This window comes from Pteronotus mesoamericanus, unplaced genomic scaffold, assembly GCF_021234165.1.
Source record: "Pteronotus mesoamericanus isolate MK-2021 breed Mesoamerican mustached bat unplaced genomic scaffold, CSHL_Meso_final scaffold_167, whole genome shotgun sequence".
In the NCBI taxonomy this organism is placed as follows: Eukaryota; Metazoa; Chordata; class Mammalia; order Chiroptera; family Mormoopidae; genus Pteronotus; species Pteronotus mesoamericanus.
The window spans coordinates 15768385-15786124 of NW_026555308.1; the positions used below are offsets into that span (position 1 = coordinate 15768385).

Below are 17740 nucleotides of genomic sequence, written 5' to 3' on the forward strand. Positions count from 1 at the left end.
AAGGAATCCAAATGCACAGTGGTAGAAGATGGTTTTAAAAATTGGTTAATACTTGTAAAATATAAAGCCATCAAAAATGGTTAAGTGGATTAGATAAGTAGAACTATACATAAACATGTAAATTATCAAAATATGCATTATAGCCATTCAAGAATATGTATATACTGTAAAAAGAAATGAGAGGTCATGGGTGTTATAATTAATATTCATGAATAGGTTTTCTTCCCTGCGAAGTTAATATAATTTGTAAGTACTTTTTGAGATTAGTAGCAGTTTAAGGAGTGGGTTTTGGTGACTTTATAAAATTTAAAGCTTTACTCCTGATCTTGCTTCAGCTACCAAGTAGCCTCCTTGTCCCTTTGTTTCAGGATTTGAGCATCGAGGAACAGTCAGAGTGTACTCAGGACTTTTACCAGAGTGTGGCTGAAAGAATGCAGACTCGTGGAAAAGGTAATACTGTGTTACCCAGCCCAGACGGAGGGATTGCTGGTAGTTGCACAGGGCCAGGCTGCTGAGTCTCTGAGCAGGCTCTCTCTTTCTCTGAAGGCCTGGCTGGTGTACCCCATCCCATAAACTACTCCAGCATTTTGGTAACTGGTCTGGTCCTTGGCAGTATCTTTGCTTACCACCATGTGTATTGTTTCAAAACAATCAGAGCAATGTTTAATAACTTTATTAGGGGTTAGGGCAGAGTCAATTAAAGCTCTTTCGGAGGCTTCTAAATGAAACCCCATTTTGGAATTGCCATCTTGGTGAGTTATTTGTTCATGATTAATATACTCCTTATGGATTGGGGCAGGAAAAAAATTGGAAACCACTGATCCGGAGCTTTGAGTTTTTTAGGGATTCTTCTTAAATTTGACTTCCATAGGTGTTAGATGTTAGGATTTATTTAGCATACATGTATGTCTGAGAAATCTGCCCCATATATCTACTTTGGAGAGATCTCTAAGGTTTTATAGTAAACCTTAGAAAAGTAAAGGGTGAGTCTTGCCAGCACTCATCAGTCTTGGGAATTTCAAGTGCTTCTCTAATGTATTGGGTTGACTAAAAAGTTCGTTTACGTTTTTTTCTGTATGATGGTTCTAGTAGCTCTTAGTTGTCTTTAACTTCATTCAAAACAATTTTCTTAGTTTATATTGTGACAGCTGTCATATCAGCATGCATTTAAAACAAAACATCAAAATTGGTGAATTTTTGTGCAGCTTTTTGAATATTGAAGATGGAAGAAGATATGCAACATTTTTGATGTATTATGCTTCATTATTTCAAGAAAGGTAAAAATGCAACTGAAACAATAAAAAAGATGTTCAGTATATGGAGAAGGTTCTGTGACTGATCAAACATGTCAAAAGTGGTTTGCAAAGTTTCTTGGTTACTATTGACATTTTGGCCAAATAATTCTTTGCTGTTGGGCTATCTTGTGCTTTCGAAAACATTTAGCAGCACCCCTGGCCTTTACTCACTAGAAGGCCATAGCCAACATACTGAAAACATCCAAATCAATGTTTTTGGTGAAGATGAAAAATGTTTCTTATTTTATGGAAAAAATGTAATGGGCTTTTTGGCCAACCCAGTAGCAACAGAGAGTGACCCGTGCTGAGGTCTTCCCCTGTTAGGTCCTGCCAGACCAGCTTAAGTTAGAAGTGGGGATTCTGTAAAAGGCAGTCCCAAAGGTGAGGTAATTTTTTAAAAGATATTTTTCAGTGTAACATAAAATACTTTTCTTTGGAGATGTGTTTTATACATTTTTAGCACAGTAGTTTTCTTGTACGTAGAAAGTACTATGAAAACATAGTCTTAATTTTAAATGTCCATCCTTATCTTGAGCTTTTGTATCCATGTGGATATTTCAGTGTCTCCAGAAAGAGTTGAGAAGATAATGGATCAGATTGAAAAGTACATCATGACTCGTCTCTATAAGTATGTGTTCTGTCCAGAAACTACTGATGATGAGAAGAAAGATCTCGCTATTCAAAAGAGGATCAGGTAGTTAATGGTTTTGCTTTGTCTTATTGTATAGTAGTCCCCTCTTCTCTGCAGGGGATTTGTTCCAAGACCCCAAGTGGACACCTGAAACTGCAGATAGTACCAAACTCCTATCTATACTTTTTCTTCCTATACACGTATACCTATGATAAAGTTTAATTTATAAATTAGGCACAGTAAGAGATTAACAATGATTACTAATAAAACAGAACAATTACAACAATGTACTGTAATAAAAGTTAAGCGAATGGGGTCTTTCTCTCCCAATATATTTTACTAAGTTGAGAACTTCTACCTTTTCACTTAAAGGAAGAACTTAATGGCTTCTTTTTGGCATTTCCAAATTGCCAGCATCACTACATTTGTGCACTGAGGCCTTATTAAGTAAGATAACGGTGACTGGAACACAAGCACTGTGATACTGTAACAGTTGCCCTGGTCACCGAGACAGCTACATAGTGACTGTACTCAGTGACTCATGGACAGGTAGACTATACAATGTGGATACAATGGAGAAAGGGATGATTCACATCTTAGGTGGAACAGCGTGAGGTTTCATCACACTACTCAGAACAGCAATTTAAAACTTATGAATTATTTCTGGAATTTTCCACTTAGTATTTTTGGACCACAGTTGACCATGAGTAACTGAAACTGTGGAAAGTAAAACTGTCAATCAGGAGGCACTTAATTTATTACTGTGTTTACTACCATCTTTGGAAGAACAGATTGTGGGAAAACAGGGCACTTGAAGTTCAGACCTTGAGAGCAAGTAACAGCTAAGGTGCCTGCCATCCTTAGCATATGAGCTCCTTTGTGGTGTCAGAAAGAAAAGGAATATGGTACATTGATAGGAGGAAAGAGCTCAAATCACCGTCTTGCTTATTCATTTGACTCCAAGCAGCATTAGGTACAAACTATTTCTAATTTTCAAATTGTTTAAAAATTCCAAATTGTCTAAGGAGGGCATTTCTTTATTTTCTCATTTCACTGTACTACCTATCTTGTCAGGCAGGAAGCTATAAATATCCATATTAAGGCACTGGGTATCATTTTTCCTCATCTCTACGAGTGGTGCTTGTTGTTCAGCCTTTCCTCCAGTCACGTCTTTCCACCAGCGCTGGGTTGATAATAGTTTGCAGAACGCCCCATCTTTCATGGCCAGTAGGGTGAGCCTCAGTGTTTTGCATTCCAGTGGCAGCAAAACACTTAGAAAATAGGCTATCAAATTTGGAAACCACAAAAAGGCTGAGCAGGAGGAGGTGTTTTCGGAAGGAGAGGGGCCAATGAATTTCATATGGGATCCCTGGACAATGGGGCTGGTGATTGGTAGATTAGGACTCCGTGGTGTCCCACGAGAAGTGAGAAGTTGATGTTGAGAAGATGGAAGATGGACCAGAAGTAAGTAGATGGGCTTTGGACTGAGGTTGAGGGTGAGAGCAGTAATCAAGCGTGTGGTGAACATAGGCAGCAGAATCTCTGGAACGAAGTTACAATTGGATCAATGATTCAGACTGAGGTGACGTGCTTGTCGCCTCACACAAGTCTTGGTAGGCTTCAGAAGTTGAGGGCAGAGCCTAAAAGACTGTAATGGTGGCCGACAATGAGGACATGGAGCAGCAGTATTATGGGTGGGGGGAGAGAGACCCGAGTCAGGAGGCTTTCCTCCCCTGCCTCTGTTCTTGTCTTGCTGCAAGAGAATAATTCAAGTGAGAGACAAACACATATATTGGAAATGAGATAGCAAGTGTATTTATGAAACACGTATGAGCACAAAGCTGCAAGCAGGCACCCATAAATTTGTTAGTAAGTTTCTTAGTAAGTTCTGTATAGTTGAGCTGAGGCTACAAGTGGGTACCTAGCTAATGTAAGTACATCAACTCTTGGGGTTCAGGGGTTATATACCTCAGCTGGCTTCTAGGTTCCCCTTCTTCTTCCCTTTGGGAATAGTACACAGCTACAAAGGCTTTCTTTCTCAGTAAAGGTTCTTGGTCTTAGTGAAGTTATTGCAGAGGCCCCCTTTCCCAGCCTAGTCTCAAGGACTATTACCTTCTCCTGTGCTGTTTTGCTTGGAATACTCCAGACACCCAGCAATCTTACCAACCCGAGCCCAGGACTGCTGAGTTAATTGGTGAGATTTGTTTTCCTGTTGCTTCTAGCCTCCTTTTTTGTTGGATTGTAATGGCAGAGGCCCTGCCTTTATTTCCCCTTAGGCTGCTCATTCCTAGCTGTGACCTAACAGCAAGTTCTTCTCAAATCATCATTCTCAAATACCTAGTTCTTTTCAGACTTAGTATGATTTCATTACAACCAATAAAACTATCTTATGCTTTTCTTGTGATGAGTGCAGAAGAGAAGCCTCATTTTAGGATTCTCGTTATTTTGGCACATCTGCTGAGCTCCTGATATGTGCAGGGGTGATGTGCTTGAGCCTAGGATTGCCTAATTAGTCAGTGGTGTCCCTTATTTTCCTGTAACTAAAAGAAATGACAGGATAAATAACTATAGTCCATTCTTCGAACTCTTTTTTTATTGTCTTTCTCTCTTGTAGAGCCCTGCACTGGGTTACACCTCAGATGCTTTGTGTCCCTGTTAATGAAGAAATTCCTGAAGTGTCTGATATGGTGGTGAAAGCAATTACAGGTCAGTGAAACTGAGAACATTTATATTTGGATGTTTTTCCCTTGCAGTTAACATTATGTTTTATGAACCCATACTTATTTCAGTGATCAAAAAGATAGTAAATTATTTCTGAAATACTGACTACCAGAGATATATTGGAATATGGTGAAAGTGATTTGCAAGAGTTTGTTTTATGAATTTAAAGCATTCTGATTAGCAGATAAGCTACTTTTTTCTTCACTATTCATGACTCAGGTCTCTTGTTCCTTGGATATTGAACTAAACTAAGATCAAACACAGCTAAGGTAAATTTCTTAGAACTCAGTTGCATTTATGTATTCAAAATAAGATTGGAAAGAGGAAGGGAATTGGTGAGGCAAGGTAATCCCCAAGCTAGAGTTAACATTTTAAAATGGTGCCTCTAATTGGTTGTTAATCAAAGATGTGCTTTGAATTACTTTTCTGGTTTGCTCAGGAAGTATATGAAGTGCCCTAAGCTGATGTGGCTCTGCCCTGCTGGGCAGGTCCAGGCACCTAATAAGGTTTTTCTTATTAATAGGAATAATCCAGCAGAAGTGCAACACAAATATTTAAAAAACAAAAACAGAAAAACTCCTAAGGGAGAAGACATTCAACCCCGGCCAACTTCTCCTTCATTAAGAAGAAGAGTTGGAAAGACTCGCTCACTTAAAGATTGCTAATGAAACTTTGCTGGGACGGAGAGTGGACCAGCTGATAGTAGCAGTGTTGGAGGCAGGCTGTTAAGTAGGTTCCTGTAGTTACAGGAATCAGAAACTCACTTAAGTAACAGGAAGAAATGGGGATTTGCTTAAGATGTTATCAGGCTTAAAGGTGAGGCAGGATTCACTGAAATAGCTCCAGGGCCTCTCTAGAGACTGGGTTATCCGCTGTTAACATGATTCTTTTCCACTTTCTTAGGTTCTGCTTCTCTGTATATTTTTGCATGTCGATGCCTGTTATTAAATGAACTAGTCTTTAATTTCCCATGTAGAGTCTAATTGGTGTAGCTAAACACTGTGATTGTTCAAAGCTTCTCCTGCCAGGCTATGTCATAGGGCCAGGGAGCTGAGATCTTTGGGTCAGGGCCCACCCCTGCCCCAATTCCTACCGTTTACTCTGGGTACATTGTAAGATGGTGAAGGTGACAGCCTCTCAAAAGCCTGGATGCGGACCTTTTAGACTTTTATCAAGCTCAAGACCAAATGGTTTATGTTTAAATACTCTGTAGGGATTTATGTTGAGACTCTTTTCTGAAAAGCCCTTGCAAATCCAGAAACTGCAAGTACCCAACTATTGTTTACTTAAAAATCGGACTAAGAAAGAGGGTTTCAATACATACAGTTTGTTAATAGAATTTAAGAGGTAAAACTTTTCTCTCAAGGCATCTGAGATGGAGTTCCAAAAGATCTTTTTGATAGTAAAAATTCAGCCACAGAATTGTAAAAACCTTCTCTACTCTTTCTCATTTTAGCTTTGACATTTTGCCAGTCCAAGTGCAGACATATTCTGCCTCTGTGAGGACCAAAGGTTATCTGATCTCTTTCTTCCTAATCTAAAGTTGTCAGTCTAAGTACAGGAGGATTTAGAGAGGAGAGTCCATAATAATCATCTTTTAAAATAAAAGTAGCAGTATGAAATATGAAGATACCAGTTAAATTTCTCCAAGTTATGCCATGCGCTGCTAATCATCACTATCAGTTTTGTTTATGAACACCGCTGCTTGAGGCAGTTCCCATTTTAGTTGACATCTGGCATCTAGAGAATGGAGGCCAGGGTTACTACTAAACATCCTACAACGTGCAGAACAGCACCCACAACACAGAATTTTTCAGCCCCAAATGTCAATAGTGCCCAGGCTGAAAAAACATAACCTAGAAGTACAGACTGTTTGTTTCAAAACTCCATTAAAAATGTCTGGAGTCCTAGCTGGTGTGGCTCAGTGGATTGAGCGCTGACCTGTGAACCAAAGGTCCGCTGATTCCCAGTGTAGGGCCCATGCCTGTGTTGCAGGGCAGGTCCCCAGCAGGGGGCGTGTGAGATGCAACCACACATCAATGTTTCTCTCCCTTCCCTTCTCTAAAATAAATAAATAAAATCTTGAAAAAAAAATAAGTCTGGATATCTGCTAAGATAGTGTAGCCACTCTCAACCTGATCATTCCTACTCATTAGAAGTAAAGGCCTTGGCCAGAAGACAAAAAAATTGTCTGAGAACTCTGAAAAGTAAATACCATATTAGCAGGCAGATTGGGGAGGGAAGTCGTTACTAGAACAACTAATACAATGGTGAGTTTCCTGTTTTGTTTGTTCTTCCTCCTGTATCTCCTAGGTTAGACTTTCGGGCAGTGCAAAACATGGGTCTGCATGTTGGGGGGTGTGGGTCCAAAAGAGTTCCAACAGGAAAACTTCTTTCAGGCTGAAGGGTATTAGGAAGTGGGTGGAGGGGTTGCTGCAGGATGAAGAGTCTCAGGGAAATTCCTTAGATTTGGGGGTTTTTCCCCTTCTGGTCTCTTCCTGTTTGTTCTCCTAGCCCTGCCCCTTGGCAGTGGCAGCTACACATGCCTCCAGATTAAAAAATAATTCATTTTTAATTTACTTTAAAACATAAACAGTAAAGATGAACAAGAAAATGGTTAAATGTTTTAAATAGAAAAAACAATAAAGGACTAAAAAAGGTAAATGAAAGTGAGAAAAAATAGTAAAAAAAATTTTCTCCAATATCTTTTTTGTAATAAGTTCTGTTTAAATAGAAAAAAGAAAATAGACTGAGACATAGTAACAGTAATTACAGTCCAGAAATCAAAATTAAAGGGACTAATAATAAAATAAGTGAAGAGTATATAATTCACAAAATAGGTGTGTAAGTAGAGGGAATAAAAGCGTTAATGAGTTAAGTCCTCTACCTTGCCCAGTGTTTCCATCCCCCAAGCGTGGCGGGTGGTCCCGTAAGGGTCCTTGGGTAGCTTACCTCAGGGATAGGAGCTGGCCCGTATCACCCAGTTCCCTAAATCTGAGTCTTTTATTCCTGCTTGTGGCAAGAATTGCTGTTAGATTGAGTTGCCTCAGCTATTTTCCTTGACAGCATTCCAGATGGCAAGCATATATGTGCCTCCAAAGGCACATTCCGTCCCCTTGCTTGCATTGTCCTAGCACTGAGTTTATACCCAACTTTTCCTCACCACCTCCTAGTCCTTGTGACAATGGGTGTGTGCATGTAGCAGTTGGACTTAGTGGCAGTAAAGAGCAGTGAAATTTTTTTTCTGATAAATAAAATGTTTATGAGACTAAATTTATATCCTCGCTTTATCCCCTCTGCTAGTGGAGATTTGCGTGCTGTGAGGATTGGCCACAGACGTGGGATGGGTTTCAGCAGCTGTATTTTCCTATCCAGTACAAAGATGCTTTGTATAGTAGCCACATTGCTAAAAAGCAGTATGCAAATTGAGGATTTCTAAACTGAGTTTTACAGTGTATTAAGAAGCAGTAAAGAAGACTTAAGACTCTTCTCTTTGGAACTTATAAGTAGTTGGACTCATGGTCACGTGTTCTATGAGCTGGTATGTACTGTTTTTGTGATCCAAGTTTTTATACACTAAGTTAGCTGGTGGAGAGGGGCTTAGCGAGATTACCTCTGCAACTTAAAAGGAAAAAGTGGTTGTTTGAATGCCTTTTATGTAATTATTTTCTCATTGGAAGCAGTGTCTTTTCTGTTTCATAGATATTATCGAAATGGATTCGAAGCGTGTGCCTAGAGATAAGCTGGCCTGCATCACCAGGTGCAGCAAGCACATCTTCAATGCCATCAAGATCACCAAGAATGAGCCGGCTTCAGCCGATGACTTCTTACCTACTCTCATCTACATTGTCTTGAAGGGTAACCCCCCACGCCTTCAATCTAATATTCAGTATATCACCCGCTTCTGCAACCCAAGCCGACTGATGACTGGAGAGGATGGCTACTATTTCACCAATCTGGTAAGTATTTGATTTTTTGGTGTTAGGGAGAAGAACCATGAAGGTAGTGATTTTAGGGATATGACAGGGTAATGCTTCTGGGTTGAGAGTCAGCATAACTGCAGGTGCTCGTTTGGTATCACAGAGCACATGTGACCAGGCCATGCAAACACCCCACCTTCCAACACTTGACCAGAGACTGTGGTACTCCTATGGGAAACACGGTAGCTACGTCGAGGAGTCTGCTGCTGTTGGCCATTGCTCCACAGGGCCCTGGGTACAGAGCCATTTACGTAGGTGGGTGGTTTCAACCATGAATAAGTCAGATCCTACACTTTGATTCCTTTCATGAAAAGATTTAACAGTTATTTCTACAAGTTACCTCTGAGAACTGAATACTGAGATATTTTAAGGAAAGGCCAGTTTAGAGCATGTGAAATGATTTTCAGCTGTTGTTTTGCTACAGTGTTAATTGATTCCAGGCAAGACAATATTAAAGTATATATACCTAAGTTATAAGGCTGAATACTTCTTTTTGCTGACAGCTAAACTTCTGCTTATTTGCTTAGCCTAGATTTACTGTCAAGCCTGCAAATTTGAGCCTCAGACACCTTGTATGCTTTGTTCCCTGTGCTGGAAGTAGTGCAGGGTATAGGGAGAGGAAGTGGGGGGACATAAGGAATTGTTTCTGGTATGTTGTCTAAAAAGGCAGGTACTCAAGTCTCCAAACCTCCAGAAATTTGTTGTGATTTATTTTTACATCCTAAATATATATTCACTTTTGTACCTAATTTTGTCTGTCCTCTTTTTCCCTTTTAAGTGGGTTTCCAAAAGCATAAGCTTCGTGTCCCTCAAAACCTGGCCTGCTCTTGTTACTCACCTCCCTCAGCCCTGGTGTTCCCATGCCGGCGCCTGGGGAGTGCGGTGTGCAGGTGGAGGGGCTTGGGAATGCTTTTTCCAAATGGATGCTTGCTGTATTGTTTAGAGCACTGGTATTTCTTAACCTAAGTGAAACATGCACTTGATTACTGGAAAAGAGACTTTGCGACTCTTTTATCTAGAGTTACCTAGAGAGGATTAAACAATCTGGAAATCCTGAAAAGTAGGGAGGAGAGACATCGTAGTAGGAGGAAATGAAGCAAGACCCAGAGATGTTTGAGGGTAGCCCTCATTGTTGAAACTGGAGGTTGCTGGTTCGCTGACACTCCAGCTTCCCAGCACCTTGACCCACAGCCTTTACTATGTTTGCACCTTCTTTCTTCATCCTGCTCTTGCCTGACTCAGCCAGCTTCTATTCCCATTTCTCCAATGAAGCTGCTCTGGCCAAAGGAAGAAATCTGCCAGTGGCCAGACCCCACGGGGAACTCTCACTCTTCATCATACGTTAACACTCTCGATGGCTCCTTTGTTCTGGAACTTAGTTCCCTTGCCTTCCACAATTCCACCCCTTCTCATCTCTTTGTACGCTTTGCGTCCACTTCTTGAGTTGTGTCGTTCCCTGGGGGGTCTGTTCTCTGTGCATCTCTCTCCCTAGGCTCTCTCCTCTGGTCACAGTTCTGCTGGTCACCTGTGCAGCGATGACCTATAGGTTTGTGTCACCTGTTTTGACCTTGCACTGAGCTTCACTTTGAGCTGTTTGCTCTGCCTCAAATTTGATTTGTTCAAAATTGAAACTCCTTCCCCATCAGATTTTTTTTTTCTTTTCTATATATAGTTGATCCTTGAACAACATGGGTTTATACTGCACAGGTCCACTTATATGCAGATTTTTGCAAAATACTGTAACTGAATTTTCTCTTCCTTACGATTTTCTTAATAAATTTTTTCTCTACTTTATTGTAAGAATACAGTATATGCTACATATGACATACAAAGTATGTGTTAATTGACTATTATGGGTAAGGAATCTAGTCAATAGCAGCCTATTAGTAGTTAATTTTGGGGGGACTCAAAAGTTACACGTGGATTTTTGACTTTATGGTACTTGGTGCCCCTAACCCTGCATTGTTGAAAGGTCAACTGTCCACTCTTTCCATTAGTGGCAATATTCTATATTCATTCACCTAAACTAGGAATGTTAGGGTCGTCTTAATTTCCTCCTCTTGCCTGGTAATGGGCTTCAGTGAGTCCTCACACAGTTTGAACCCATTTGGAAGGGTTAGATGGGCACGTTCTCATCAGATGAATCATTTGTAATAGCGTTGCTGAATATTTCCTGAAGAGGTGATTTGCTTTTTTGTGACTAATAATGTAGGATCCTGTGAATGAGTTTCTCAGCTGCCTGTTTCCCTGTTTATAGGGCGCATTTTTCTTGTGAAAATAGCTTATTTTAAATGTGAAAATGGCATGTGCTCCTTATAGAAAGATTTAATCAGTATAACTTACAGACGTCTGTTTCACTGAGTGCTTGTCCTAGTATCTCTACACCAATAATTGTTGCCATTTATTCATTGCTTAATAACTAAGCATGTTACATGTGTTGCGTTTAATTCTCAGAATAAATCTGGGTGGAATTTCCCCCATTGTACGCATGTGGAAATCTCACAGAGCTTAGGTGATTCTCCTAGCATCCCACAACTCCTGGTTGTCAAATGACAGGTGACAACTCAGGTTGTCTTGTTTCAAAATATGTTTTTTTAACCATGTGATTTACAATATCCCTCTGAGGACTGGTGATCTGTGTGCCACAGTGGGCACTGTGGGCTGGCAGGACCTCGAAAGGGAACGGTTTGGATTCTTTTTTTTTAATCGCTGTTCTGATTGGGTGTTTTTTGCTTCCTTATATTCCAAATTGCTGATTTGATTCTTGGCTCCATCTACTCTACTGTTGATTACCTATAAATTATCTTTGTTTCAATTAGTGTATCCTTCACTTCTGACTGGTACTTTTTTGTGCTGTTGAATTCCTCACTAAGTTCATTGAGTATCCTTATACCCAGTATTATGTAAAATGTTATTAAAGGGTCTTCTGTAAGAAGAAGAAAGATAAAAAATATGAACAATAAAATAACCATAAATACATATTTATCAACGATTGAATCTAAAAAAACAACATAAAGGAACCAACAGAACAGAACCAGAATTATAGATACAGTGAACATTTTGATGGTTGTCAAATGGGAGGCAGTTGGGGGGATGGGTGAAATGGTTGAAGGGATTAAGTAGATATTGGTAATTATAGAATAGTCCCGGGTATGTGAAGTACAGCATAGGAAATACAGTCAACAATAGCCTAATAAGTATATATGGTGTCAGATAGGTGTGAGATTTATCAGGGTGATCACTTACTAAGTCTAATCACTCGGGGTCTACACCTGAAACTAATACAGGGTCCTGCATAAATAACCCCCATTTTTATTACAAAATCTTTTATTTCAAAATCATAAGCATGTAATTCTGTAACATAACAATATCACAGTCAAGCACACCATATGACATTTTAGGTGAAATGTTCAAATTGAAACTGTAAATTCTTAGACCCATAGTATCACCCTACCAGCCACACTCAAGCAGGCATTACTTCTGCCAGTATAATAATGTATGTTACTGTAATCTATAATAAAAAATTATTAAATAAATAATTTTTTTAGAAAAGGGAATAGTTTTATAGTGTGTGACCCCCGGATACTTGGCCCTGGCGCTCCCGGCCACAACATGATTCCAGGGAAGCGAAGAGCCTCTGACATCAAAGAATTGTTCAGTTTTTGTCTGCTGAAAGCTCTGTGGTAGCCAGTGAGGAACAAACATTGAAGGTGCCTCCTCAAATATTTCACTCTGTTCAAGACCTTAGCACCTTTGAACAGCTTAAGTAGAAAACTGAATTTCTGACAGTTGGGCTCAATGGGAGTTGGCAATTAGATTTTTTTTTAAAGGAAGAAATGTATGGTTTCACATGAGAACATAAAGGAAACGTGATTGGTAGATTATGAAGCTGAAGTCCATGGAGGTTCATTAGACTGTTCTATCTACTTTTGCTTCAGTTTTAAATTCTCTGTAGTAAGAGGATTTTTAAAAATCTGTTTGAATATTTGTGGCTTTCCTTATATGACTATAATAAATAATATTCTTTTCTTTTTGTAGTGCTGTGCTGTGGCTTTCATTGAGAAATTAGACGCTCAGTCCTTGAATTTAAGTCAGGAAGATTTTGATAGATACATGTCTGGCCAGACATCTCCCAGAAAGCAAGAATCTGAGAATTGGTCTCCTGATGCTTGTTTAGGTGTTAAGCAAATGTATAAGAACTTGGATCTCCTATCTCAACTGAATGAACGACAGGAACGGATTATGAATGAAGCCAAGAAACTTGAAAAAGACCTAATAGATTGGACGGATGGAATTGCAAAAAAGGTTCAAGACATTGTTGAGAAATGTCCCCTGGAAATTAAGCCCCCAAATCAGTCTTTAGCAGCTATTGACTCTGAAAATGTTGAAAATGATAAACTTCCTCCACCGTTGCAACCTCAAGTTTATGCAGGATGATAAAAATGCATATGGATATAGTATTTATTTGAACCTAAATTGTAGCTAGCCCTTACTACAGTCCACTGATTGAGATATAGAATATAACTTAATTGTTTATAAATGTCAGAGGATTTTTAAAGGTACAGTTTCTAGGGATTGTTTTTGTTTTGTTTGTTTTCCTGGCAGGGGAAGCTTAGTAAATAATAAAGTACTATTTATTTGAGTTACTGATACAGATTCATTTAAGGCTTGTGTGAAAAGTTTGTCTAAATCTATTTTTTTCCCATGGTTTTCCTATGTGCTTCCTTGTGGTAGTCAGTGTGGGTTAGGTTTGGGTAAATAATTGCTTCTTTAAGGGTAAAACAAATGAATGCTACAAAAATGTATGTTTAAGGGAATTCAAGGGTACCGCTATTCTATAATTTGAAATAATTTTATAATTGTAAAGATAGAAGATATATTGATAAGTATATAAAATTGTAAATATGTAAAAAAAAGGAATGGTGTGTGCTGTGCATGGCATTTCATGTGTTCACTTTTTAAGTTTAAAATAGTAGATTGAATGTTTGCCATTGTACTTGGTTTGCCCCACTAAAGTGAATGTAGACACATTTAAATGTACTCCCCTTGAAGTGCTGACTCCATCTTTAACAGTATGGTAACCCTAACTTTGACAGCGTTAGAGATTATGACACTATTGAGGTTCAGGATAATTTTAAGTCATATAAAGTCGCTATTCAGTGTAGTGAATTGAAGGCTTTGAACCATGCTTCTCGTACTTCTTTCCTCTATCCATTCAGCAAATATGTATGAGCTTGCCTGGGGTCAGTGGGCAGAGGGATAAATGGGACCCTGCTAGTGAGAGCTGAAGTGCCGGTGGCACCTTTTGCTTCCATAGAGCACTTTTGGCTTTATGGACAAGCCAGACACATGTCATAGAAACCTCTTTTAGGCTTCCTCAAGCTCAGTACCATTGACATTTGGGGCCTGAAGGGTTTTTGTTGTGGGGGGCTACCCTGTGAATTGTAGGATATTTAGCAACATCCCTAGCCTCCATACACGTTAGATGCTAGTAGCACCACCTGTGATTTTTCACAGGTTGTGAGAGATCATCCTCAGACGTTGCCGAATGTTACTCGAGGGTGAGCAGGGGTCTGAGTTAAGAACCACTGGTCTCTTTTGTAAGCTAGAGTTCTCCTGGCGGTTTATATGATGTAACCAAAGAATACTGCATTGAATGCACTGTATAATGTTAATCGATATCTCTTTCAGTGAGCCTTTACAATCACCATCAGTGTGGAACAACTTCTAATGCAGCCTCTCATAACCTAAATATGCTATTTATGATTCTCCTTCCCATCAGTGATTTCTACGGATCATCAGTGTACGTGTGAAACTGTCATTCTCAGGGCACCATTCTTGAACAAGGTCACATCACACAAGCAGTAAAGAAAGTTTCCTTTGCTTTCCCAACATGTCTTGCTAATAGTGAACTGCAGATTTGTAGTGCAGCAGTTTTGGAATAAATCTAGGGTAAGTATAAAGCTTTTTATCCTTAAATGTACACATAAAATCCATGAAGTTAACTCATTTGTTGTCATAAAGCACTGGAGACATGAAGCAGTTCACTGAGTCAGCTGATCACCAAGTTCATATGGAATGGGATGAGTTACTATCACATACCAATGAGAATTTGTTCTTAAAATCTGCTCTTAGAAACATGAGCCCAGATGATTTTCTTAGAGAGCTTTCCCCTTTTTTCTTTATTCTTTTCTATGTACTTTCTAGGTGCTAATCCAGATATGCACATTCTTAATTCTCCTGGGAATATATAGTTCTTTTAGTCATTGTACATTGTTTGTTAAATAAAATGTGCATATCTGCCTCCCACTAAAGCTGTCTTGACTTATTACATATCTTTAAAGCAATTTGTTGAATTGACTTTTTTGCATATATCTGATATTGATTGAATTCTTCAGATATGGACTCTTGCCTAGGTAGAGGCTTGGATTTCTCTTATGTCAGCATCAATACTATGTCCAGAGTTTCTATACTATGCTTGGATTTCTCTCAAATCAGCATCAATACTATGGCCAGAAACCAGAAAGTATTGATATTTTACATACTATAAATATGATTAGAATAAACCTTTGGAACAGAAGTCTTTCTCAATAACGTTTCATGATCCATTCCTCTTCCAAACTTTGGTTGTCTTAGGAAAATATACATTATAATGTTTTCATGGTAAAAGGTTTCCCTTTTAAGCCATAGATACCACTGTGATACTTTGAAAAATTAGAGACATCCAGTTTTTAAAAAAATAGCAAGAGAAGGATGTTTGCTATCACTACAGTTACACTGCTCTGAAAGTTTTATCCAAGGTACTTAGTCTTCAGGAAGAAACAAAAGTAGAGAAGGAAAGGGGCTAATCTAATAGCTGTTATAGCCTTGTGGTTGAGAACATGAACTTGAGCTAGAAGGCTTGAATTTGGTTTTGAATTTTCACTTTGCCACTTACCTTATTACCTCTTTGGCCTTGGGCAGGTCTCATGTTCCACCTACCTCATCTGTGTAATGGGGATAAGAATAGTACATGCTTCAGGGTGTGGTTGTGGGGATTAAATGATGTAGAACACTGCCTAGCAGTGCTAAGTGCTCAAGTGATAGCTATTATTTGTTGGTGATTTTTCTATATAGAATACCTAAGAGAATTGATATTGAAATTGTTACTAAATTTCACTAAAGTAGTGAGATTTGAAATGTTAAAATAGCCATTACTAGCTAGTTAGCAAATAATAATGTGAAAAGTTATTCACAGTAGAAACAAATGAAAACCACCAAGAAGTAACAAGAGCTTTTCAGATTTATGTAAAAAGAAATTACAGAGGTTTCAAGTCAAGATGGTGACTGAAGCAGACATGGCTCACGTCTTTCCACAACCACCTCAAAATTGCAACTAAAATACAGAACAGCCATCACTCGGGAACATCTGAAATTGAGTTGAATGGAAGTCTGACAACTACAGAATTGAAGAAACCACATCCATCCAGACTGGTAGGAGGGGCAAGTACATGGAACAGGCTGGCCCCACACCCACTTGGATAAAAATTTGGGAGGAATATCTCAGGAGCAAGGAGTCCCAGATAAACACACCAAGCTGCCCAGCCCAGGATTCCAGTGCCAGGAAGGTAAGTCCCCACAACTGGCTGCAAAAACCAGCAGGGATTGAGTTGGAGGAGGCTGCTGGAGCCCTAAGTAGTTCCTCTTGGGAAACACACACAGATTCACCTACTCAGACTCACTCCCTCTGAGTTCCAGCACTGGGGTGGCAGCTTGAAGGGCACCAGTGGTGCACAGGAAGAGACTGCAGTGTCTGGCATGCGGGCAAATAGAGGCCATTGTCCCTTTGCTGAGCCCTCCCCCCTACAAAGCTGGTAGGCTGGTGCCATATCGGAGACTCCATCAACCTAGCTAACACTGTGACCCACCTTGGACATCCACAGAGACTTCCCCACCCAATTTACAGGCCCACCCAACCTGCTTTTCCATAAGAATGGCTCATATTGGCTTCTAAATCCCATCAAACAAGCAGTAGCTGGCTTCAGTGAGCACTAGCTGCAGCCATGTTAGATTTACATCTTGGCTTCACCTGGGAATGTCCAAACCCAGAACAAGTAGCAGCCATTTCAGATGGCTCCTGCAGGGTGGCCCCAGGCAATGCGAAGGTGGGGCTGACCTTGGCCTCCTCCACCCAGGGAAACCACAGGGTCAATGCACCCAGCTACAGACCACATCAGAGCACCGCCACCCTGCCCCTGAAGAGCTGGTCCTCCACAAAGGGCAGAGATTGGTGGTCAATGGTCACAGCCAGTCTTTGCAACTTTTGCAACAGGGTGACTGTCCCTCCCACTGATCTGCCAAAAGCAATTAAGTCTCAACTACAAGAGAAGGCTGTACTCCGACCACACGGGGGCACACCTCGAATACACAGCTTGGGTGATACAGGAGGCTGTGGCACTGGACCCTACAGGACACCTACTACATTAGGCCACATAGCAAGACAGGGAGTCATAGCAGCTCTACCTAATGCATGGAAACAAACACAGGGAGGCTGCCAAAATGAGGAGACAAACATGACCCAAATGAAAGAACAGATCAAAACTCCAGAAAAAGAGCTAAATGAAATAGAGATGAGCAATCTATCAGATGCAGAGTTCAAAACAATCGATATAAGAATGCTCAAGGAACTTAGTGAATACCTCAGCAGCATAAAAAAGACTCAGTGAGAAATGAAGGATACGCTAATTGAAATGAACAATTTATAGGGAAACATCAGTAGAATGGATGAAGCCGCGAATCAAATCAATGATTTGGAACGTGAGGAAGCAAACAAAATAAAGCAAAAACATTCAGAACAACAAGAAAAAAGAATAAAGAAAAATGAGGCTAGTATAAACAACCTCTGGGACAACTTGAAGAGATCCAACATTCTCCTCATATGGGGTGAAGAGAAGAAGAGAAAGAGCAAGAAATTGGAAATTATCTGAAAAAAATAGTGAATGAAAATTTCCCTAATTCGGTGAAGGAAATAGACATGCAAGTCCAGGAAGCACAGAGCCCCAATTATGATGGATGCAAAGAGGCCCACTCCAAGACACATCATTATTAAAAGGCCAAAGGTTAAAGGGGTTAAA

The 17740-nt window shown here is 39.8% G+C and overlaps 1 protein-coding gene across 3 annotated transcripts in view; it reads left to right on the plus strand.

Annotated features, from left to right (window-relative positions):
* RABGEF1 (RAB guanine nucleotide exchange factor 1) overlaps positions 1-14941 on the plus strand; it is a 64639-nt gene extending 49698 nt beyond the window's left edge. For all 3 annotated transcript variants that reach the window (XM_054589679.1, XM_054589677.1, XM_054589678.1), the window contains exons 5-9: positions 369-450; positions 1857-1989; positions 4541-4632; positions 8350-8606; positions 12666-14941. In XM_054589679.1, the coding sequence (XP_054445654.1) occupies positions 369-450; positions 1857-1989; positions 4541-4632; positions 8350-8606; positions 12666-13064 (963 nt within the window). In that variant the 3' untranslated portion in view covers positions 13065-14941. The remainder of the gene's footprint in view (positions 1-368; positions 451-1856; positions 1990-4540; positions 4633-8349; positions 8607-12665) is intronic.
* The last annotated feature ends 2799 nt before the right edge of the window (positions 14942-17740 follow it).